The 27,088-nt window shown below is 41.7% G+C and overlaps 1 protein-coding gene across 1 annotated transcript; it reads right to left on the minus strand.

Moving 5' to 3' along the window:
• Positions 1-581: 581 nt before the first annotated feature.
• On the minus strand, positions 582-26,849 carry LOC124292317 (ralA-binding protein 1-like). The gene is given in 15 exon segments (XM_046729387.1): positions 582-977; positions 1,819-2,021; positions 2,169-2,258; positions 6,698-7,487; positions 8,645-8,846; positions 11,612-11,742; positions 13,830-13,948; positions 14,936-15,139; positions 15,579-15,701; positions 18,345-18,393; positions 18,395-18,475; positions 19,206-19,281; positions 21,211-21,355; positions 23,742-23,868; positions 26,787-26,849. Coding segments are annotated over 14 exon segments (2,439 nt in total). The 5' UTR covers positions 23,821-23,868; positions 26,787-26,849; the 3' UTR covers positions 582-830.
• Positions 26,850-27,088: the final 239 nt, after the last annotated feature.

Consider the following 27,088-nt stretch of genomic DNA (forward strand, 5'->3'; position numbering starts at 1 on the left):
AGTGAGTTTAGTTTTACGCCGCTTTTAGCAATATTCCAGCAATATCACGGCGGGGGACACCAGAAATGGGCTTCACACATTGTACCCATGGGGGAATTGAAATCGGATCTTCGGCATGACAAGCGAACACTTAAACCACTATGCTCCCCACCGCCCTGATGTCCATTGATGCATGGAGTGAGTTTAGTTTTACGCCGCTTTTACCAATATTTCAGCAGTATTCAGGGGTGGAAATAACTTTAAAATTGCTAGTGTACTCCGGTACAGTGGCACATGCAAAATCACTTGCCCTGATAATTTTTCCACTATACCATCCGTTTTCTTGTTGATTTTTTAAATAAACAACATAATTAACATTGGAAAGTCAACTGGACACCGGTACAGTGTGATATACAAATTAGCTTGCCCGACAGAAAAAAACACTGGACTCAGACGTCGGGCAATGGGTTATTTCCACCCCTGGTATTACGAGGGGGGACACCAGATTTGATGCATGGAAGCAGATATACTCATGAAGCTATTGCACCTGTGGCACTATTGTTTGAACTATTGCAATAGTAATAATACCATCGATGGTCATCCTTGTACAAGGCTTTACTGTATGTGAACAACACAAAATCTGACTTCACCTGCAAGTCCGAGTTTCAAAACTGCACTCAGCATACAAGTAAAGCGATAACTGTGTAGGCACATCTTCACCTACTGTATAATAATACAAGGGAGATAACTCATGACTCATATTAAGATAATAATGCCTAATATCCTTTCCTTGTTTGGTACAAGGGACTGGCAGTATGCAATGTGGCAGAATGCGGAAGGGGAGGCAACTGCTATAGGAAGGTCTCCCTGTCTGGAACCCCGACACTGCTCTGTGACGTCTCCAGCTGTTTCTGCTGCAGCAGCCTGATCTGCAGCTTCACACTCAGGCAGATCATCCGCTCCTCATGGATCTTCTGACATAACTCTGCATTCTTTTTCTGGAATGGAAAGAGCAAAAATTTCACAAAACATCAAACCGAAATATTTCATCAGCTAAATTAAATACATTTGCTATTTTTGCATTCTGAAAAGCTTTTTGTTTGGTTTGTCTGTTGTTAAATGCCACACTCAGCAGTATTCCAGCTATATGGCGGCGGTCTGTAAATAGTCGAGTCTGGACCAGACAATCCAGTGATCAACAGTATGAGCATGAATCTACACAATTGGGATACGATGACATGTGTCAACCAAGTCAGCTTCTGAAAAGGAAATGACCTTAAAAATTACTTCACTTAATAATAGATGATAATGTATGTCCGTGTGTGCGTTTGAACCAGTGCTGGTTTTGTTAAGCTGAGCCCGAGAGATACAATGCTACAGTTTAATGTGGGCACCCACATTACATTGTTGTCCAACACCTCACTCAGCAATATTCCAGCTATATGGCAGTGGTCTGCAAATAGTGAAGTCTGGACCAGACAATCCAGTGATCAAAATCATGAGCATCAATCTATGCAATTGGGATAGGTTAATATGTGTCAACCAAGTCAGCAAGGCTGACCACCCGATCCTGTTAGTCGCCTCGTACGACAAGCATTGTTTGCTGAAGATCAATTCTAATCCGAATCTTCATGGGTTGTTTGACATGGAGACAGTTCTTGTTCTATCACTTTAATGTTAAGTGCCACTCAGGGTATTCTGCCTGAAAGAGGAGACAAAATACTGTTCGTTCCCACTATTGGATTAAATAGATAAACTGCGAGATAAACCGGCTTGTATCATAGATGCCAATTGTTGTGGAATACATAACATCAAGTCCTACTTCAATGAGTGACTGACCTCGAGGTCTTCATTGTCGTGGATGAGCTGACAGAGGCTGTCCTGCAGGTCGTCCTCATCCTCGCTGTCGTAGCTGCTCTCGGAGGAGGAGCTGATGTCCTCGAGGTCGGAGTCTTGTCGGAGGTACTGCAACTCCTGTATCTCCTGGTGGAGGCGCTCGATCTCGCTCTGCTCTGTCTCGATCTTCTGTCTCAGCTCATCACCTACACAGGGTCATAGTTGAAATTTAACAACACTGTCACACACTAGACATTATGCAACACTGTCACCAAGTCATTACTTTACAAATTTCGTACCAATTTCTAAACACCCCTACACACACAGCCAGCCAGACACAGGCACGCACTGACCTATAGCGAGCAGTTCCTCCTCTTCCATCTTCATGGCCTCCTCCTCCTCCAGCAGCCTCTGAGTCTCCTCGTCGTCGATGGGATCCCACTCTACAACATGCACAGCATTATCTTACCTTCATGTTAAATACTTTAATTTCATTGGTCAATGTCGCTTTAACAAGTTTCCATGTCACCAATCCCAGGAGAGTGACAACTGGAAAAAATATTACCCGCCACCACGGTAAATGCCAAACTCTCCGCCCATAACATGTATCCCTAACAATCGTATGACGTCATAATATGTCATACCGGTATGCAGTGCACAGAGTTCGAAAACCTTGTTTACATGTCATATAGTCGGTAGCGAGCTTATCGATCTTCAAAATAAAATAAAATGATATTTTGTACATTTAAAGGGGCACTGATCCAGAGTGATTAATGTTTCTCACCAACAATCTAATTACAAAACCTAGCTGCAAGCTGGTCAGTACCTGCTCCCTCGACCGTGACACACACAGGGACTGGGCTACTGTCCACCTGGAATCGGCAGACAATATGCCATTCATCTTTGTCAACTGCAGATGGCATATCGTTCCTTTATGTGGATATTTGATGGACACATTCCTCAATCAAGGTAATAGCCTATAATTGTTGCTATAACTTTAGTCTGTTATAATTTTAATATTTGCATTTTGGTTTTTCGCCGTGAAGTGTAATGAGACGGACAACATACACTAGGTTGCACTGAAATATGATTCATGTTGGCAATCTACAAAATGTCGAGATCATGTTATAAATTCACTATAAGCAGATCGTGCGCCTTTTAATAAGTTTCAAAATGCATACAGATATGATAAGAAACTAATTAGGATTATAAGACAAAATATAAAGACGTACATTGACTTAAGTTATTTTTCAGTCCACTGGCAGATGGTTAAACTTCAAACTGTTTTCATTTGTTATCATAATAATGAAGATGGAAATATTATTGAGTAAAAAACATTTCATCTTTGTTGATCAGTCTATACTTATACTATCAATTGCACATGCGGGTGGTACAGCAGAGGTCACGAACCAGTCAAGAATTCTGGGATATCATCTGGGTACTCACGGAGAAAAACAATAACAAAAGCAACAAGCAGCCCACGGAAATTGCTCTGGATCAGTGCCCCTTTAACATGGCAGTAAGATAAATATGTTGTAAACTTCGGGTGACACTGTTACAAAGATGCGTACATCAGATCGTATTACCCTTGAGAGAAACATACAGCTTATAATGTGACACGACATATGGCAGATATCACTCACACGGCTACTACAGAGTCACATCCCTGCTCCATTGTCTGCCCTCTGTTATAATGTGACACGACATATGGCAGATATCACTCACACGGCTACTACAGAGTCACATCCCTGCTCCATTGTCTGCCCTCTGTTATAATGTGACACGACATATGGCAGATATCACTCACACGGCTACTACAGAGTCACATCCCTGCTCCATTGTCTGCCCTCTGTTATGTTATAATGTGACACGACATATGGCAGATATCACTCACACGGCTACTACAGAGTCACATCCCTGCTCCATTGTCTGCCCTCTGTTATAATGTGACATATGGCAGATATCACTCACACGGCTACTACGTCACATATGGCAGATATCACTCACTCCACACGGCTACTACAGAGTCACATCCCTGCTCCATTGTCTGCCCTCTGTTATAATGTGACACGACATATGGCAGATATCACTCACACGGCTACTACAGAGTCACATCCCTGCTCCATTGTCTGCCCTCTGTTATAATGTGACACGACATATGGCAGATATCACTCACACGGCTACTACAGAGTCACATCCCTGCTCCATTGTCTGCCCTCTGTTATAATGTGACACTCTACATATGGCAGATATCACTCAGATATCACTCACACGGCTACTAATAATAATAATAATAAATGGATATTTCTTATGCCCATGTCCATCCAGAGCATGCCTCAAATACATATAAAAAGAGTGACTAGCGGAGAGCATTTTACAGTTATAGGTTGTAGACTTTTTGAAGAGGAAGGTTTTGAGTCCTCGGGATTTGAATGCTTCACTGCAAATTTGAATGACCTATGGCCAAAGTGTTTGAGACTCGAACTTGGGGAACTGAGAGAAGATGTTGATTCTGAGAGCCGGAGAGAACGGGCAGGCATATATGTTGACAACATCTCAGAGAGGTATGGAGGAGCTTAGGCGTAGTTTGCAGCGGGAAAACAAGAGTGCAGATCATTCTTGCTTCAACCGCAGCCAATGCAGACTCTCCATTTGGATGCTCCATTGTCTGCCCTCTGTTATAATGTGAGACGACATCATGGCAGATTCCAAACAGTAGGCTATTGCAATAGTCAATCCTGGAGAGAACAAGTGACTGAGTGGAGAACTTTAGCAGCATCTGTGGTTACAAGATGGCGGATGTTACCACATAGAGTGGAGATGGAAGTAGCCTACTCTACAGAGATGGTTCACATGTTGCTCCATTGTGAGCCCTCTGATGAACAAGGTTTTTACACTGGATGAAAGTGGGATATCTGAGTTGGCTACTGTGATGTCCGTAGAGTTTATCCTTTTCAGACATCCCTGCCAATCAACATAGTCTCAGTCTTATCATCATTGAGCTTCAGCTCATTTGTCATCATCCATGAACTAATTGCCATATGGCACTGACTCACTCTAGATCTGGCTATTTGTACATCCTCTGGTTTGAAGGAATCCATCCCTGCTCCATTGTCTGCCCTCTGATTCAGATCAAAGTGATCAATGACCTTCTCCAAAGGGTTTGTGTATAACACAAAGAGAAGCGGCCCAAGGACTGAGCCCTGGGGTACACACCACACTCTAGGATCGTTGACTCAGAGATGCTTTCAGAGACAAGAACTGACTGACTCCTCATGCTCAGATAGGAACGGAACCAGGCCAATGCATCCCCTTGTATGTTATAGTCATCCTGAAGAGGCTGCTAAGGAGCTTCTGATGGTTGACCGTGTGTTAAGCCGCTTGAGAGATCAAGCAAGAGGAGAAGTGACACATTACCCAAACCGCATGGCATCTCAAGTTATTCAGAATTTGAAGTAAAGGCTCTCGGTACTGTGCCTAGGACGATAGGCTGATTGGAATCTGTTCAGAAAATCATTTGAAGAGAGATAGGATCTGAGTCTGACATCAACTGCCCTGATCTAGGAAAGGAAAGAAGAGAGGTTGAGACAGGTCTGTAATTCTTGAGAGTATTGATATCCAAATATCTACTACAGAGTCACATCCCTGCTTCATTGTCTGCCCTCTGTTCAACTCAGCTATATTCCACCTACACTACAGCAGGGTGGGATTTCCCTTCTTTTTTCAGTACCTGCACCAAGTGCAACCTAGCTTATAGGTTTGGCTGCACCATCAAAATTTTGGTTGCACTATCAAATAATGTCACTGGTTCTAAAACGTAACAAATACTTGTTTCACAATTTTCATAACAAGTACTCAGTATCAGACACATTCAACAGAACCTGACCCCATGATGATGATTGATCCAATTTTGCATTACCTTTTATAAATCTCAATTATATGATTACTGCTATGGAACGGATTTATGAGTACACAAATGTTAATGTTTGTAACAAGTCTTATTACTTCCAAATTAATAGACACGATAACAGCAATAAGATGTTGGAGGAGTGAGTGAGTGAATATGGTGTTACGCCACTTTTAGCAATATTCCAGCAATATCACGGCGGGGGACACCAGAAATGGGCTTCACACATTGTACCCATGTGGGGAATCGAACCCGGGTCTTCGGTGTGACGAGCGAAGGCTTTAACCACTAGGCTACCCCACTGCTCCAGATGTTGGAGGATTTATTGTTAGCTGCATCGGGTGGAACCTGTTATGAGAGGCAACCTGCACCAGCCATTTTTTAACATGCACTGGTGTAGGTTGTAAATAGTGAAATCGCACCCTGTACAGTTATAACATACTCCATGGGAACACTAATGTCAGTTCCTCATAGCTGTTCATAATACACATTTCTACTACAATATACAAGTGTGTCTGGAACCGACAAAAATAGTTTTGATTGTTATAAGCATGCTTACTGTATATGATAGTGGTCAATAAATAATCAATTCAAGACTAGACAAGCCAGGAGATGATATCATGTTTGTTTGTTTGTTGTTTAAAGCTACATTCAGCAATATTCCAGCTATATGGCAGCCTTCTGTAAGTCATTGAGTCTGGACCAGACAATCCAGTGAGCAACAGCATGAGCATTGATTAACACAAATGGGATACGAAGACATGTGTCAACCAAGTCAGCGAGCCTGACCACCCGACCGCGTTAGTCACCTCTAAAGACAAGCATGGGTTACTGAAGACCAATTCTAACCCGGATCTTCACAGGTCAGATATCATGAGGACTGACCCTTCAATGAGGTACAACTAGGTGATGCTCCCTTTAGTTGCCTCTTACAACAAGCATAGGTTGTGGTTGTGAACATTCATTGCTACTTACCCTGATCAACGATTTCCACCTCCGTCTCTGACAGGTCTGATTCCACCTCCTCTTCCTCCATCACCCGTTCCTCCGCCTGCTCTGTGAACTTCACTTTCTTCTCCGCCTTCCCGTCCCCGAGAAGTTCTTCCTCTAGCTCTCTCAGCTCCACCGACTTCTTCAATGAATCGTCTGCAGTCTCTTCCTTCTTTGGTGTGACTGGCTGTTCAGCCTTAATAGGCTTGAGTGGCTCACTAGACAAGTGGATATGTGGATGAAGGGACACTTTCTCAGTCTCTTTCACTTTTTTAGCCTTTGGTTCAACTTTCTCCACTTTCTTTTTCTCTTCCACCCCATCTTTATCCTTGTCCCCACTTTTAACCTCTTCCTCTTTTACCTCTTTCGTTTCTTCAACTGTTTCCTCTGCTGTTTCTTTTGTTTCCTCTTCAGCCGACTTCACCACATCAGCTTCAACTGTTATTTTAGCACCTGCTTTCACTCCAGAATGCCTTTTGATCTTTTTCTCCTCCTTTTCAGCCTCTTTCTGAGCTTGAGACTCTTTTTGAGATGAAGCCTCATTCTGAGATTCAGCCTCTTTCTGAACTTCAGCCTCATTTTCAGATTTCTCTACTTCTTTTGGCTTTGGTTCATCTGGCTGTTCTTTCTCCTCAGTTTCTGCTGTTTTCGTGGATGGTTTGGGTTCAGCTTTCTTGGGTCTGAGATCAAGCTCCTCCTCTTCAGGGAGATGAGCAGACAGTTTTTTGCTCTCATTGTCCTTCCTCCTATCTGCAGCCTTCTTTGCAAATTTTATCTGAAAGGAAAAATGTCGGTGGAGTTTAATACTCTGCTGTAAGATCTTCACAAGATGTGCCTTCAGACATTTTGAAAATAGGCAATAGTTCTTTAAAAGCGTTTGGTGCATGTAGTCATCATTTCACTATTTTTCACAAACAAATGTTTGGTGGATGAGCTTGAGCTGCCGGGATTGAGCCCACCTGTGCCCGGGTGTAAAAACCTTGGAGTCAACTTTGTGTGCAGACTCTGTCAGTGTTGTCACAACCCCTAGTGTACAGTACACAACCCTGTGCACTTAAAAGATGGGAAAGCCACATCAACTCTGTGCATTTAGTGGCTGCAAGAGTAGTATGATCCCCAGGGAGTTGAGAATGACAATATGATGTGCCGTTTGAGCATCATCATCATAACAATCAAACTTAAAGGCTAGTGAATGAGTTTGCTTTTACTGAAATATAAGCCATATTATTGAAGGTGAATAAGCTTCTAACATTGTGTCCAACATTTTTAGCATGGTGAGTAAATGCTTCAAGCATTACCACGACCAGCTAGGCTACCTCATCACCTTTGGAATGTATGGATGATTCGCTGATAAATTTTGGTACTTGGAATGACAGTATTGTCTTTCTACTGTGACCCATATTATAATATTTTATATGATATTTATACAGTGCGCATATCCATGTAACTAGTACATGCTCAAGGCGCTGGTATTTCCCTCGATCACTGGATGTCAATCTCAACAGCACATCGTATTATCAATCTCAACTCCCCAGGGATCATACAACTCTTGCAGCCACTAGGCGCACCGAGTTTTACGGCTTTCACATTCTTACGAGGTACCCATTCACAACTGGGTGGACTGGGACACATAGTCACAGTAACTTGTCCAAGTTTACTGCACGTTGCTGTACCCGCAACTAGATGTTTGCACGTATACATGTGGCCACTAGATGGTCATATACCAACGGATTCGTGGGTTGTTTTAAGTGCACAAGGCTGTGTACTGTACACTAGGGGTAATCAACATGCATGCAGTTTTGGAGGATCATAAGGGATTCAGCAAGAATGCTGGTCCTATGTTCGAATTGAGTTGTAGAACTACTCTCTGTATTCTACATACAGAATCCAAGATAATTGGTGTGGGGTAACAAGACTGATTGCCAGACTTACCTTCCGCTTGAGTTGAGTGACCACCCTCTGCACCTCCCACAGCTGTTCCTCCTTGTCGGAGTCGGTGACACCAGCATTCAGCTCACGATGCAGCTCGTTCAGCAGCGACTCCTGCTTAGCCAGCTCTTCCTCCAAGGCAGCTGGGTTGTCCGGCAGCTCCAGCGACCATCGGGATGTGGCTGGCTTCAGAGGGGGAACATACCTGTAAGAGTGAGTGAGATTAGTTTTATGCCGATTTTGAACAATAATCCAGCAATATCACAGCAGGGGACACCAGAAATTGGCTTCACATATTGTACCCATGTGGGGAATCGAACCTGGTGTAGCAGGCCATTTCTTCCCCAGTCTAAACTTTCCCAGGGAGAATCTGGCCTAGGCCAAACTTTCCTCGGGGAAGTTTTGTCCTCGGATATTTTTACCCCGGGGAAAGTTTGAGCTAGGCTAAAGTTCCCCCACCCCTAGGCTAAACTTTCCCCTGTTTTAAACTAGGATGTTTTGTTTTGTTTTCTATGAAAAGTGGTGAGATTCTGGCCTAGCTAGGCCACTTCTTCCCCACCCTTGCTCTTACGTTAAAAGGGGGAGATTCTGGCCTACCTAGGCTACTTCTACCCTCCCTTGCTCTTACGTTAAAAGGGGGAGATTCTGGCCTAGCTAGGCTACTTCTTCCCCACCCTTGCTCTTATATCAAAAGGGGGAGATTCTGGCCTACCTAGGCTACTTCTACCCTCCCTTGCTCTTACGTTAAAAGGGGGAGATTCTGGCCTAGCTAGGCTACTTCTACCCTCCCTTGCTTTTATTTCAAAAGGGGGAGATTCTGGTCTAGCTAGGCTACTTCTTCCCCACCCTTGCTCTTATAAACTGACAGTCGTTTTGACTTATACTTTGGTACTCATTTCTGCCAAGTAGTCCTCCGACTTGGGTGTTGTGATTTGAATGGATACATGCTTGAACGGCATATATCTCTAAATCCATCCTGCTCCTACCACCATTCCTATGAAGACACATTGCATTAGTTCTTCATCTGTCCAAATCATGTCACCATAAGATGTAAACATTCAATCGCACATTTGATGGGTAAACAAGATGTAATATACACAGGTTGCTAGCTCTCTTATCATGCTGTTTATTATCTAATATTTGTTGTATTTATGTATAAATGTAATGGAACATTATTCACATAAGCTTGTTTACTAATCCATAATCACTTTTGGTGAATGAAATATGATTCAGATATCCATGGTCCAAGTATACCCCTTATCTTTTGAATATAGAATAAGGCAATATAGTGGAATGATAGATGATACAGCATTTGATATAGATATTGTGTTGATATTCATGTCTGCTTCCAACTATTAGTATTAAGTTGATGTCGACGACATGGATGCCATATTTAAAGCCATGAGTGAGGGAATAAAATTTTGAATGGATATGGACATCCAAATAAAAACTGGGTATTTAGTTAAAGTTTCGAATATAGTAATGATTTTGAGGTAAGCCACTTTGGAGTAAGTGGGGATAAGTAAATTATTGAAATATTAAAAAAAAGTAAATGCGTTCGGCTTTAAATAAAATTTAGAGCTGATATAATTTCGTTATATACCTCTGATTTTCCCACACAGTAGGTTTATCTCCTAAACATAAAACAATAGTACTGATATAATATCTTTACTTTTATGCTTGCTTTTCTTTTTAATCTCACCTTATATAAGGATATTGAAACAAAATGTGAACCATGTACATGTTATATATGAAGATAAAGATGACCTGTAAATTGTAATGGAACTTGACATCAACATGAATATCTTATCAATGTGTTCACATGAATAGCTATGTCTTGTTTTCGTTTCTGACTTTTCAAGACGAACATAAACATGAAAACAAGATTGGGGAAGAAATAGCCTAGCTAGGCCAGAATCTCCCCTTTTGACATAAGAACAAGGGTTTGAAACAAGTAGCCTTTAAAGTTGATTCAAGGTTGGGGAAAGTTCGTCCTAGGCCAAACTTTTCCCCGAAGAAGATTAAGCCTAGCCTAGGGGAAGTTTGTGCCTAGGCTAAAGTTTACCCGGGGAAGGTTTGTCCTAGGCCAGAGTTTCCCTGGGGAAGATTTGGCCAGGGGGAAAGTTTGGCCTGTTACACCGGGTCTTCAGTGTGACGAGCAAACACTTTAACCACTAGGCTACCCCACTACCCCATATCACTTCTAACAGTGCCCTTGCTTTATGATGGCTGGGAATCCAGGTCTTCTGTGCAAAGCCTTTACCACTAGGCTACCCTATAACCCCTGTCTTGAACATGGTAATGCTGGTGACAAAGGGCAAGCGTGAGTGAGTTAGGTTCCATACAGACTCTCAGTAATATACATGTTTGTGCATAGTGTATATTTTGCAGGAACAAACAATAAATGTATGGACAGTAAATTGGGGCCTGCAGCTTTTGAGAAATGAGAAACAACTCCTATCCTTCACACAGCATGTACTGGCAGTTAACCAAGACACAATCTGCTACTGTTACTGATGGTAAGTCTGTTGTTTTACGCCAACCTCAGCAATATACCAGCTATAATGCGGCAGTCTGTAAATAATCAAGTCTGGACCATACAATCTAGTGATCAGCTGCATGAGCACCGATCTACGCAACTGGGATAGGAAGACATGTGTCAACCAAGTCAGAGAGACTGACCACCCACCTCACTCAGCAATATTCCAGCTATATGGCTTTGTTCTGTAAAGAATCGAATCCGGACTAGACAATCCCGTGATCAACAGCATGAGCATCGGTCTACGCAACTGTGATACGATGACATGTGTAAACCATGTCTGCGAGCCTGACCACCCGATTTTGTTAGTAGCCTGGGTTACTGAAGATCAATTCTAACCTAGTGCCTCTTACGAAAACCACGGGTTGCTGAAGACCAGTTCTAACCTGGATCTTCAAAGGCAGTTACTGCGGGTCTGGGGGATGACATACCTCTTGACGATTGTGTCAGCAAACAGCTGTCCTGCGTATGTGAAGAGAATGTTGAGGACACGGTGACTGATCTGCATGGTCGGACTCAGCACGATCGACACGTTCTGGAGCGTCATCTTGTTCTGCTTTTGCTGTAAACAATTGAATAGAAAACATACCCATATGAGTGGAATTAGGTGACACAGGTCAAGTCCGACTGCTGACATACCACTGTCCTGAAGTCGTAGATATTAGATACCAAAGTTTCAAGTACTTCAGTATCTATGATAAGGAGGCGGTGTGGTAGCCAAGTGGCTAAAGCAATCGCTTGTCCCGCCGAAGACCCGGGTTAGATTCCCCACATGGGTACAATGTGTGAAGCCTATTTCTGGTAGCCCCGCCGTGCTATTGCTGGAATATTGCTAAAAAGCGTGCGCAAAACTAACATCACTCACTGACTCACTCATCTATGATAACGTTCATAGTTTCTATTCCGTGGGAATATATACTCAATATGGTTGGCAGTTAGTTTTTGAAGGGTGGTGGGGTAGCCTAGTGGTTAAAGTGTTTGCTCGTCACGCCGAAGGCCCGGGTTCTATTCCCCACATGGGTACAATGTGTGAAGCCCATTTCTGGTGTCCCCCACTGTGATATTGCTGGAATATTGCTAAAAGCGACGTAAAACCATATTCAGTCAGTTAGTTTTTGACATTGGGCATTATCTGGTCTATAATAAAAAAATTCAGATCTTATGCTTATGGAGTGTAACATTTCCCAGGATGACAATAGACAAAGGTCTATAAGCCAAAATGGTGATAACATGTATAGTAATACCCCATAAATTGACTCACCAGCTCAATGATGTGTGTCATGTGACTCACCAGCTCAATGATGTGTGTCATGTGACTCACCAGCTCAATGATGTGTCATGTGACTCACCATCTCAATGTGTGTGTCATGTGACTCACCAGCTGAATGTGTCATGTGACTCACCACCTCAATGTTGTGTCATGTGACTCACCAGCTCAATTATGTGTGTCCTGTGACTCACCACTTCAATATGTGTCATGTGACTCACCAGCTCAATGTGCTTCATCTGACTCACCAGCTCAATGTTGTGTGTCATGTGACTCACCAGCTCAATGTTGTGTCATGTGACTCACCAGCTCAATGATGTGTGTCATGTGACTCACCAGCTCAATGATGTGTCGTGTGACTCACCAGCTCAATGTGTGTCATGTGACTCACCAGCTCAATGTGTGTCATGTGACTCACCAGCTCAATGATGTGTCATGTGACTCACCAGTTCAATGTGTGTCATGTGACTCACCAGCTCAATGATGTCATGTGACTCACCAGTTCAATGAGTGTCATGTGACTCACCAGCTCAATGTGTCATGTGACTCACCAGCTCAATGATGTGTGTGATGTGACTCATCAGCTCAATGTGTGTCATGTGACTCACCAACTCAATGTGTGTCATGTGACTCACCAGCTCAATGTTGTGTGTGATGTGACTCACCAGCTCAATGTTGTGTGTGATGTGACTCACCAGCTCAATGTTGTGTGTCATGTGACTCACCAGCTCAATGTGTGTCATGTGACTCACCAGCTCAATTTTGTGTGTGATGTGACTCACCCGCTCAATGTGTGTCAAGTGACTCACCAGCTCAATGATGTGTCATGTGACTCACCAGTTCAATGTGTCATGTGACTCACCAGCTCAATGATGTGTGTCATGTGACTCACCAGCTCAATGATGTGTGTCATGTGACTCACCAGCACAATGATGTGTCGTGTGACTCACCAGCTCAATGTGTCATGTGACTCACCAGCTCAATGATGTGTGTCATGTGACTCACCACTCAATGATGCGTGTCGTGTGACTCACCAGCTCAATGTGTGTGTCATGTGACTCACCAGCTCAATGTGTTATGTGACTCACCAGCACAATGATGTGTCGTGTGACTCACCACCTCAATGTGTCATGTGACTCACCAGCTCAATGATGTGTGTCATGTGACTCACCACTCAATGATGTGTGTCATGTGACTCACCATCTCAATGTGGGTGTCATGTGACTCACCAGCTCAATGATGTGTCATGTGACTCAACAGCTCAATGTGTGTGTCATGTGACTCACCAGCTCAATGTGTGTTATGTGACTCACCAGCACAATGATGTGTCGTGTGCAATGATGTGTGTGTGACTCACCAGCTCAATGTGTCATGTGACTCACCAGCTCAATGATGTGTGTCATGTGTACAATCATCCAGGACAGCAGGAGTCGGTTACAGGTGGGCAGCTCCTCTATCAACTTCTTGAACTGCTCAATACGTCGCTTCTCATTCTTGATCGCTGCAATGAAAAAAGTGGGCTAGTAAATATGGTTGAACAATATTTCAAGTATAAGTGATGCAGATATTTAACACCTGTCAGGTGAAACCAGTGAGAATGGGTACGCTGCTGAATAACAAAAAATAAACCTGTGCTTGCTCACAGGCTCCTACAAATCAGTGAAGGAAAAGCTGCTGCAAATGAAAATCTTTTAAATCACAGGACCAATAGAGATCGGGGCTCCAGGTAAGATGTGTATCTGCGTAAAATATGGATAATTCAGATATATACGCTTAAAAAGTCAAATCAATGAGTGAAAGATACTCATAACTTTCTCAGAATACGAGTCAGATTTTGTTTACATGCGTGAACCAAACCTGTCAAAATACCGTATCAGTCCTTCACATCCGATCTTAAGATCTCGAATAGTGTTGGTTGTTTGCATTGAACTTGAAGCAAAGATTGTCAAGTTTTTCCGAATAATCTCCGTTAATATTTCTAATCCACATTCGGGGCATGATTTGTTTAAAAGGTAGCTCTTAATCAGTGTTACTTCTGGTCCGTATCCGTAGTAATACAGCGTTAAGGCGACTGTAGATTACGTGAAGGATCTAAACCAGCGTAGGGAAGCATTTAATGCACAATAGCTCAGCACTCACTGTCATTTATTTCCTGTCTTCCGCAGTAAGAAGGACTAACCAAATGTAACTCATCAAGTTTTTTTAAAGGAAAACTGTTTCAGTTAGCAAGGGAAAGTAATAAACCATGCAATCTTTTAAATACTCCTCCTTTCATTTCCATTTGGTATTTTACTCTTCAATTTTTATTTGAGGAGTGAAATACCCCAGAGTCAAAATAATTATCTGGAGCTGCCTGGATCTCTCTGGGCTCCAGATCGGACCAAGCACTCTACTACCTAGGGTGGCGTATCTTCATCTGCTGGAGCCCCTTACTTCTGGAAAAATGGTAAAGACTTTCCACTTGTCATCATACAGGCTAAGTACTTACTTGATGCTTCTTCAAACTTGGGCATGAGTGCAGTAGTAAGGACGGGTTCTGGGAGATCCCTGAGGAACTGTTTGAGGAGACTGGCCACCACGTTGGGCTCATGCTCCTGGAGGTAGGCCGGCACTCCCTTGTTGTAGCAGTCCTTCAGGTGCTGCACCTTTGACTTCACACCTGAGATCCGGTATATGCCTTCACACGACAGACCTGTACAGGAGAAACTGGGGTTTAGTGGGTGAATACAATATTTGATGATGTACCGGCACAATACTTTGAGTTATATAGTATATTTTTCTAAAATTGCCAACCATGATTTAAATATTATATTATATTATATTATATTATATTATATTATATTGTATTATATTATATTATATTATATTATATTATATTATATTATATTATCCATAGTGAACCAATAAAGAAACAGGTTATTTCAATCAGAGGTTTTTTTTATTTGAAACTTCTGATCGACCAATAAAAATAAAGCATTCTGAAATACATGGTCGGATAAGTATTGATAAAATTTGAAACCTCAGAATAAAGCCTTTCAAATAAATGGTTGAATAAATATTGCTACAACTTAAGGGGTAAGTTATTTTCTTAAAGAAGGCAACAGAAATCCTCACAAGCACTTGTTACTCACCATGTTCCTCGATGTAGTCAACACATTCTCGGAATATTGCAGGGAGTTCTATTCCATCATGTGACTTGTTTCTTTCCACAGACAGCGCCAAGGGTACACCAAATATTGGTTTATCATATTCACCTGAAATCATGATCAATGTCAGGGATGTACCTGTGTATATGAGTCTGGGACTCTCAAAAATATTTTCTGTTGATCCAAGGGATTTAAACAGGACTGAATGACTGTCTGCTGTGACCTACTTGACATCTTTAGGTTGGGTGAGGTGGTGAGGCAAGGTGAGGTGAAATGGGATTAACATCGTACTTCGTATTTCGCTCATATTCCAGTGTGCAGCTCACTGAGATACCATGCCGCAGTGAAGCATGAATACCCCACTCAGACACATTATACTGACTCCGAGCCGACCAGTCCTTGTTGTACCCATAAATGCCGAGCACCAGGCAGGGACCAACAAGTACCACATTTTAACGTCTTTTGGTACGACGTGGCCGGGGATCGAACCTGCAACCTTCCATTCTCCCAGCGGGCGCTCTAACCACTACACCACGGAGACGCTCCTCTTCACGTTTGAGACATGAGACACTAAATGTGACACTCCTGTCAGTAATAACACAGTTCACTTCAGCATATAAACAGGTATCATACACCAGTGGTTGATAATATAGGAATGTCTCAGACCATTTCAGCATATAAACTGACTGACTGACTGACTGAGTTTGGTTTTACGCCGCTTTTAGCAATATTCCAGCAATATCACGGCGGGGGACACCAGAAATGGGTTCACTCATTGTACCCATGTGGGGATTCGAACCCGGGTCTTCGGGGTGACGAGCCAACGCTTTAACCACTAGACTACCCCACCGCCCCTCAGCATATAAAAGGTATCATACACCAGTGGGTATCATACAGCCAGGTATCATACACCAGTGGTTGATAATATAGGACGTCTCAGGCCATTTCAGCATATAAACAGGTATCATACACCAGTGGTTGATAATATAGGAATGTCTCAGGCCATTTCAGCATATAAACAGGTATCATACACCAGTGGTTGATAATATAGGAATGTCTCAGGCCATTTCAGCATATAAACAGGTATCATACACCAGTGGTTGATAATATAGGAATGTCTCAGACCATTTCAGCATATAAACAGGTATCATACACCAGTGGTTGATAATATAGGAATGTCTCAGGCCATTTCAGCATATAAACAGGTATCATACACCAGTGGTTGATAATATAGGAATGTCTCAGACCATTTCAGCATATAAACAGGTGTCATACACCAGTGGTTGATAATATTGGAATGTCTCAGACCATTTCAGCATGTAATAGGGAAACAGGACCTCATATCACCAGTGGTAGATAAAATAGGAATGTCTCATGCCATTTCAGCAGATGAAATACAGGACCTCAATGGACCTCCCAGATAAAATAGGGATGTCTCAATGGATCTCAGCAGATGAAATAGGGATCATACCTCAATGGATCTCAGATGAAATAGGGGAATAGGGGTCTCAATGGATCTCACAGATGAAATAGGGACCTCAATGGATCTCCCAGATGAATAATATAGAATGGATCTCCCAGATGAATTTCAGCATATAAACAGGTATCATGGATGGTGGTTGATAATAGGGACCTCAATGGATCTCCCAGATCAGCATAGGGAAATAGGGGTATCAATGGATCTCACAGATGAAATAGGGACCTCAATGGATCTCCCAGATGAAATAGAAATGTCTCAATGGATCTCAGCAGATGAAATAGGGAAATAGGGCCTCAATGGATCTCCGTGGATGATAATATAGGGATGTCTCAATGGATCTCAGCAGATGAAATAGGTATCATACACCAATGGATCTAACAGATGAAATAGGGAGGCCATTGGATCATATAAGACAGGTAGGGACACCAGTGGATCTCACAGATGAAATATAAAATAGGGGCCTCAATGGATTTCAGATGAAGCATAGGGACCTCAATGGATCATCACAGGTGGTTGATAATATAGGAATGTCTCAGACCATTTCAGCATATAAACAGGTATCATAGGGACCCATGGTTGATAATATAGGAAACTTCTCAGACCATTTCAGCATATAAACAGGTATCATACACCAGTGGTTGATGAAATATAGGAATCAATGGACTCTCAGTGGATTTCAGCAGGATGAAACAGAAATCATACACCAGTGGTTGATGAAATAGGGAATCACGGACCTCAATGGATCTCCCAGATGAAATATGGAAATAGGGACCCACCTGTATCTGCCCTAGGGAATATAGAAATTCAACTTAATGGATCTCACTGATCTCCCAGATGAAATAGGGAAATACGGACCTCAATGGATCTCACAGATGAAATATGGAAATAGGGACCCACCTGTATCTGCCCTAGGGAATATAGAAATTCAACTTAATGGATCTCACTGATCTCCCAGATGAAATAGGGAAATACGGACCTCAATGGATCTCACAGATGAAATATGGAAATAGGGACCCACCTGTATCTGCCCTAGGGAATATAGAAATTCAACTTAATGGATCTCACTGATCTCCCAGATGAAATAGGGAAATACGGACCTCAATGGATCTCACAGATGAAATATGGAAATAGGGACACCTGTATCAACCTCACTTAATGGATGATCTCCCAGATGAAATAGGGAAATACGGACCTCAATGGATCTCACAGATGAAATATGGAAATAGGGACCCACCTGTATCTGCCCTAGGGAATATAGAAATTCAACTTACTCTGGACTACGACAGATGGTACCTCATGGAGAGCATGTTTGGATTTCTTTCTTCTCCTTCTTGTGTTTCTTTTCTTCCTTCACTTCCTTCTTCTTTTCTTCCTTCTTTGTTTCCTTCTCCTTCTTTTCTTCCTGAAAACAGGAAACAATCTCAGTTTTAGAGTGTACACTTGGAAACTGGTTTTGTCACAAAATTTTCAGTCAGACAGACATCTGAAACTTACAGGACCCAATGTCCTGTTACTTTGAAACACCAACATGAACACTGCTGGATGGTCCTTCATTGTTGGAAACTCAAACACCCCCCACCCTTAACTAAAAAACGGACAAAATTCCCCCATCTCATCTTTAGATTAAAGGTTCTGCTGATCTTGTTGATAAGTGTGATGAGTTTGGTTTTCAACCAGACCCCTTTATTGTGATTATAGACTTTGAGTAGGCCGCCATGATGATGTGCTATGATCCAATTACATAAATATGAGAGAGAGAGAGAGAGAGAGAGAGAGAGAGAGGGAGGAAGGGAGGGGGGGAAAGAAAAGAAATGGTTTGGGTTTTTTTGTCCTACGATGCACTTTGGGGGGGGATTTTGTCCAGTTACCAGCTGAGGGCCATGGTACACAAGAAAAGGCGTGTTAAAAGCCTGGAATGAATCATTGATCATGTGGACTGATGGATGAAATGATGCACGTAACTGCTCTGAATGAAACAACGAAACACTTAGCAAAGTCAAAGATGTGTTGTGGGTACAATGAATAATATTGTGCGTCCATTCTGCATCCATTCACTGCATTTGAGAGTACTGGGCGCACATTTGTGTGTTGTGTAAACCCCTGCAGTTGAATGCGACAAACAATAGATGTACCTTTTCTTTCTTGGGAAATATGTCCTTCCTGGCCGGAAACTTGAAGCCTGGTTTACTTTTTTTTACCTTGGGGCTCCTGGAACAGACACACAGTCGTAAACAACATAATCACCGTGCCAGTTACCATGTTAGTGTGGACAGTTTTATTGGATGAAGGGTTTTCATTATGTTTTGGCAGTTCAAGAAGTGTAGCCCCTATTTTGGATGCAAGCTCAAGAACTACTTGCCAATGTCAATGTCACACAGACATCTTTTACAGAGATGCCAACCTAAAGTGTTGCAAATAGTACTTTCAAGGATCAAAATGAGTAGTTTGACCATAAAATTGGTAGTCAACTAAATACTTAAAATCATGATGGATTCTGAGAAAGATAATATGACACTAATCAAGAGCGAAGCTTTAATTTCACATATCAGTTTTGTATACTTGAACGGAAGGAACGGTCACGTGGTTAAATCATTCTGATAGGATCGTCATTTCCGCCGGTACACAATAAGTTGGTAAAAATCGCAAAGGTATTGAAATCATCTGATAGACAATTTCGGTAAAATTACGTTTGTTACTTGCAATGATTCCAGTTCAAATGTCATGAAATTTGATGAATGGAAGGTAAGTGAGGTCCGAAAATGAATTTAATTGATGTTTTCGTCTGTATATCCGAATCTTAATGAATTTTCTTCAAATTTCTAGTGAAACCATACTGGCGTAGCGACTACGATAAACTCATAGAGGTTTGCATCTCTGCTTTTACAACCTTCAATACTTCCATAGAGTGAAATTCTGCTTGTGGTTAGAAAAAAGAGTTGTCTAATGATTATCATTTACAGAAACAGACAATCAGATATATACGTGGTTATGGTGGAGTGAGTGAGTGAGTTTAGTTTTACGCCGCACTCAGCAATATTCCAGCTATATGGCTAATCTGGACCAGACAATCCAGTCATCAACAGCATGAGCATCGATCTGCACAATTGGGAACTGATGATATGTGTCAACCAAGTCAGCGAACCTGACCACCCGATCCGTTAGTCACCTCTTACGACAAGCATTAGTTACTGAAGATCAATTCTAACCCGGATCTTCACGGGCTGGTTAGGGTGGATGGTCAGTGATATGATAAGTAGTCAGGTCATGAGATGGTTTGGTCATGTAATGTACTCTATGTCATCACTTGATTGTTTTCTGTGAGTGTGGAGCCACAAACCGCCCACCATGCTCTTCACAGCAGTATGTATCTACCAATCCTCAGACAGACAAGACATTTTGTCCTTCCTTTTCCTTGACAGAATATACAAACTGCCTATCCACTGACAACAAAATGACCACCCACTCACCCATCCACCCCCACAAATTGCCTCTCCTCAGACAACACCATGACATCCAGCCCCACACCCCACAAGTTGCCTCCTCCCAGACAAAACAATGACATCCACCCCCTCATCCATTCATCCCACAAGTTGCCTATCCCCAGACAAGGTAATGACCGCACCTCACCAATCCACCCCCACTCATCATCCCACAAGTTGCCTCCTCCCAGACAAAACAATGACATCCACCCCCTCATCCATTCATCCCACAAGTTGCCTATCCCCAAACAAGGTAATGACCGCACCTCACCAATCCGACCCCACTCATCATCCCACAAATTGCCTCCTCCCAGACAAAACAATGACATCCACCACCACCCACAAATTGCCAGACAACACCATGACATCCACCCCCAACCATCACCACACTACATGTTGACCAGCACCACCACCCCACACCGTCAGAATCCGACCCCCACCCATCATCTCCAGATTCCCATTCCCAGACAGGCAGTCAAGCAAACAGAACAACATCGATCTTTTTTCTACAGACAGGAAAGTCACGATTACTGCCGATAGGACAATAAACATGATAAATCTCACCCCATTCACTCTCAGACAGACACAATCTCTCCCTCCCCTAAATGAGGCTACCCAATCTTCTATATAACCTGTTAATCTACCACTGACTACCCACTTGACGTCGTCCAAGGACACCATGTCTTCCTCCGAGTCTTCCTCCTCAAACATCATGTAGCCCTTCTCCTTCTTGTCCTTCTTGCCATCCTTCTTCTTCCCCAGATCCTTCTTCCTACTGGCTCGGTCATGGTCCTCCTCTGACACTATACCCAACATCAACAACAGGGTCTGAGTATCTCCATATTCTTACTAAATTAACCATTTCAAAAAAGTCTTTGAGTGAGTGAGTTTTAGTTTTACGCAACTTTTAGCAATATTCCAGCAATATCACGGCAGGGGACACCAGAAATGGGCTTCACACATTGTACTAATGTGGGGAAACGAACCCAGGTCTTCGGCGTGATGAGCGAACGCTTTAACCACTAGACTACCCCACTGCCCCATGAAGTGAGTAACTGACAGGTTCAAGTGTATTTCAACATGTTGAATAGACAAACATACAAGACAAAATGAGGCTGAATATGTGACACACATAATGGCGAGAATTTATGGTTGTCAACTATTTCATTTTGAGGAACACGCCATTTCAGATTATATTCTTACTCCTTCATCACCCTGTCTTTATGTGGTTCAACAATGTTGAGTACAGTGTTCATATTTGTATATTTTCTGGGAATTCTCACAGATAGTCACCAAAAATGGCCAAACATTCTCTTTAAAAATATGATAATGGTATGGAAGAATGTCTTATCAAATTGTTAAACCATGACACATTCATATCTAGGGGTGAAATGGTATACTGCGGTAATAGTAGAACCGCGTCATTTTGCCGTTCGGATTGGTATATCGTAATGCAATCCAAAAATTCGGTATATTTGGTTTTCATACCGTCGTTTTATTAACTTTTTTTAAACTTTCTAAATTGTCTAGAAATCGAATCATTTTGTACAAATCTTTGCACTTCTTTGCTGGATGGTAATTTTCTGCATCAGGAGTGGAAATAACATTAAAATTGCTAGTGTACTCCGGTACAGTGGCACATGTAAAATCACTTGCCCTGATAATTTTTCCACTATACCGGTCGTTTCTTGTTGATTCTTTAAATAAACAACATAACTAACATTGGAATATCAACTGGACACCGGTACAACATGATATACAATTTTGCTTGCCCGACAGAAAAAAACACTGGACTCGGGCATCGGGCAATGGGTTATTTCCACCCCTGAGCATTGTGATAATATCTCACATACCAAACCAAAATGGACTGAGCTGAAGTCATTGTACCACAATACGTACAGTACCATGGTAGAAGCGTACCGTTTCACCCCTGTTCATATCTACGTATCTAACAGATATTATTGTATAAATCCCCGATAATGTTGAAGATGAAATCACTGTGGATTAACTACAACAGTCACCAACATCACCAAAATGACAGCAACTTAAACACGAGGCACCAACACTGTAGGACAAAGTACTCACAATATCCCATGCACATGCAGGTGTTTGGGCTCTACATTTCTGAGGAGTGAGTGAGTGAGTTTAGTTGTACGCCGCTTTCAGCAATATTCCAGCAATATCACAGCAGGGGACACCAGAAATGGGCTTCACACATTGTACCCATGTGGGGAATCAAACCCAGCTCTTCAGCGTGACGAGCAAATGCTTTAACCACTAGGTTACCCCACCGCCCCATTTTGAGGAACTGGTGAAACATTGGTTTATTTGATACCAATATTCAATAAGTAACTATCATGCAACTGGCTCAGGTAACACTGATTGAGAGCCAAACTTGTGTTTCCTGTAACCATGGTAACCGTGGTAAATTGCCCACAAATACCATATTTAATCTTCATAGTTTCAAAATAAATTTCATAACATAATTCAGTTTGTTTCAAACCGAAAAACATTAAATCAACAATTCATGTCTTCCTTGAATTCAATTTAAATTGAATGTATTTGGTAACAAAAAGGGTATAAAATTAGCATAAACAAGTCGGAAATGCTCTAATTGAATTCCAAAAATAACTCAAGGAATTTGCTTCTTATTTGCAAAATACACATGATGCTAACCATACGCTATGATGTAAGGGTGCATAATTGGAGAGAGAAACAAGTCAAGAAACCAGTCAAGAAACGAGTCTAGAGGGCACTGTACCATGTAGGGCCAAGCAAGCAGTATCTTTTAGTAAAAAAACACCATGAAATATACTGGTCTGACACTAAGAATCTCACTGTTTGGCCATCTAACATCTATATGGCTTTTGTATTGAAATCATTACAGTGCTTAAAATTGATTTCTCTGACTACGTGACATCTTTAATTTCATAAAAGAACACTTAAATTAAATATAATTAAATTTAGATTAACTGATTTTATCAGACATACTTCCGATTTTATTAAATATTTCTTCGATTTCATGACATATTCCTCTGGTTTTATTAAATAGATAACTGATTTAGTTGGCATTTTGGCGTGAAAAGATGCAATAAAGAAAACATGTGCAACAGAGGTCACCATGACATCAAATGGTAATAACACAAGTCCGCATGCACCAAGGGAGGCGACAGCAAGCCTGTGGTATACCTGACGTCTGGTCGCTAAGCGACCCTGCTTTATACAGACCAGGGAAGTTCTTTTCATTGTCTGGACTCTCAAAACTCATCTTGGTAGATGACGGTGTTGATCATCTACAGCAATGGCATGGCCGCTTCTGAAATATACAATACTGTATGAGTTGTATAAATACATGAGTTAGTGCTGAACAGTGTTTACTGCTGCTTAACATAATTATAGCACAGATATTATTATAGATACAGATACAACCTATAACATATAGAATGAGGCAATGCGACTTCACACACGTTTTCTCCGATGTTACTCTAAACAATTTTAATGAATGAAAATGGGACAAAATTTAATCAAATCAAATGAAATTGAGGAAGATTGTTTTATTGTACATTATGTGTTTTTTGACATCATATGTTTTCGGATGGGAGTATTTATCCGTGCTATAACATGGTGTGTTGCATCACAGCAAGCATCGCAAGCATGTCTTTATGATAAAGTCGTCTTTTCTAAGTTATTACAATGTTCTGCTGTGCGTGTGATTATTCAAGAAAACCCCAAATGTTGTTAAGCATCTGAAAACCCAAAATACAAGGGTATGTATTAGTGCTGGTCCGATTAATTGAAATAATCGAAGATTGGTCGTAGTGACTAAACAACCAAGCAATCGATCACAATTTCTCATAATCGAACACAAACAATTCTGGAACACTTGTTTTCATTAAATGACTGACTAACTGAGTTTAGTTTTACGCCGCTTTTAGCAATATTCCAGCAATATCACGGCGGGGGACACAAGAAATGGGCTTCACACATTGTGCCCATGTGGGGAATCGAACCCGGGTCTTCTGCGTGACGAGCGAACGCTTTAACCACTAGGCTACCCCACCGGCCCGTTTTCACATGGTTGGTTTTGTCTGTGACATTTCGTAAGCACTACAGCACAAGCTCGTTTCAAGTCACGATTGAATTTAACTTAAAGATTCCAAGAAATTTATGTTCCTAACATACTAGTCATCCTTTAAAGATGTGCAATTTTGCCAAAAAAACCCCGAAAGAACTACTTTTTTTTACCTCATATTTATGTGCATTAACAAATTTCATAAATGATGCTAACCAAGTATTTTCGATGTACTAATATGTACGTTGAACACTGTTTATTGCAGTCCGCACTGAACTTCACTAGTTTACAACAAGATTAACCTGAGCACACCAGTTGATTTGTTGATATGTCATTTCTGATGACGTGAAGATGCAACTTTTTTATGGGAGCCACAGTTTACCCCGCGGTTTAACCAAAAGAGAGCGAAGCTTTATCGCGAGGGATGACTGTAGTACAATAACTGTTCAGCATTCCAGCATCTTACACAATTAGCATTATACATCATTACACATGAGAACAATTAGTCACTGATATCTCTTATATCGCCAGTAAACCAAACTAAGAGTCTATTTTGAATTATCAGTTATTATGACAGACTGGTATTATTACATCTGCTCTGAATATTATTTCTTCTTGTTATATTTTACTATTATCATAAGCAAAGTGTCTTAGATGTCTTACTTGCCATGTTCTTTTTAATATCATAGCACGGCAACTAGGAAAGTGGATACATGCAGGTCCATATTCCATCATGTTGTGATTTCAGAAGTCTTAATTAGACTCTAACCGCCTCCGTGGTGTAGTGGTTAGAGCGTCTGCCTGGGGAGCGGAAGGTCGAGGGTTCAATCCCCGACCACGTCATACCAAAAGACGTTAAAATATGGTACTTGTTGGTCCTGCCTGGCGCTTGGCATTAATGGGTACAACAAGGACTGGTCGCCTCGGAGTCAGTATAATGTGTCTGAGTGGGGTATTCATGCTTCACTGCGCAGGGTATCTCAGTGGGCTAGCACTATAAAACCAGCTTCAGTCTGGGCTAGTACAAGCAGCCGCACATACACATTCACACGCATGCACGTCGTCATATGAGCGAAATATTCTCAAAGCACGACGTATAACCCAATTTCACCTCACCTCACCTTAATTAGACTCTGAGGGGAATATAGGGAAGTATGAATCTCTAGAAACATAACATAAGCTATGTATGATACACAAGAATACAAGCCTTGTATGTCTTGGTTGATAGTGACCCGTGAAGATCTGGATTAGAACCGATGTTCAGTGACCCATGCTTGTTGTAAGAGGCAACAACTGGATGGGTGACTAACGGGATGACTTTGTTGACACAAGTCATCGTATCCCCATGCATATCGATGCTCATGCTGTTGATCATTGGATTGTCCGATCCAGACTTGAGTAGCTTCATGGATGCTCATGCTCTACCAAGACCGAGGTTGATCCCCACATGGGTTGGATTGCCCATTTCGATCCAGATGTTGCTTGAATATTGCTAAAAGCCGCGTGAAACCAAACAGTCAGTCAGTCAGTCTGATCCAGACTTGATTATTTACAGACGCTGCAGTATAGCTGGAATAATGCTGAGTGCGGCGTTGAACTACAACCAACCAACCAAGAGCCATTTATTAATTTAGCAATATTTTGTATTGCTTACACCATGCAATTTAATTACAGTGATATTTGTTGATTCCAAAATGTGGCAAATTAATAATACACTAACATACATTTTGTAGAGTCGGTGGGCGTGTTTCTACTGTGGGTCGTGTCCCGTACAAGTTACATGTGCAGTGAAATATTTACAATACGATTGTTACAGCTTCAAAGGCTGGTCCCAACGTGACATCATTCTAATTCGGATAAACACGCATTTATTGTATGAGTTTCGATATTTAGATATAAAATAGCTACTGCTCTTGCATTTCTTATCGATTGCTGAGGGTGTAAGTTTATGAGTCATTGAAGACGTTGGTGACTTCATCGGACCAGGCTCAGCCGAGTGCCTAGCAGACGTCACTTCACGTTTTCACAGAATACACCGTGACAAAGACAAAAGTGTCCAGAAATACACGTGCATAATGTTTGTGGTGCACATGCTTGATGTTGCGTGAAGTTTACATGCAAATACATTCCTATAACACTACAAAATAGTGAAAATAATTTACCAGAATAATGATTTCCTCGCTTTCCGGAAATAACAATGGAAACCCCGGGTTGTACAAAAAGTACGGTCTCACCATTTCAAAGAAACGAAAGTGGAATTGTCACATTGAATAAGTGACGGAAGGAGAGCCTTGAGTGTTTTGAGTGAAAAGGAAGGACTTGTCGAATGGAAGCAAAACACATGTAGTAGAGATCACCAATCTGACAGTTTGATAGCGCGGTTTGATATATTTATGAGTGAGCAAAAATATTCCCCAAAATCGATGATTGTGAGAGATCGAGAGAGAGAGAGAGAGAGAGAGAG

The sequence above is a fragment of the Haliotis rubra genome, unplaced genomic scaffold (assembly GCF_003918875.1).
Source record: "Haliotis rubra isolate DU_JTF1 unplaced genomic scaffold, ASM391887v1 Scf513, whole genome shotgun sequence".
NCBI classification, from domain to species: Eukaryota; Metazoa; Mollusca; class Gastropoda; order Lepetellida; family Haliotidae; genus Haliotis; species Haliotis rubra.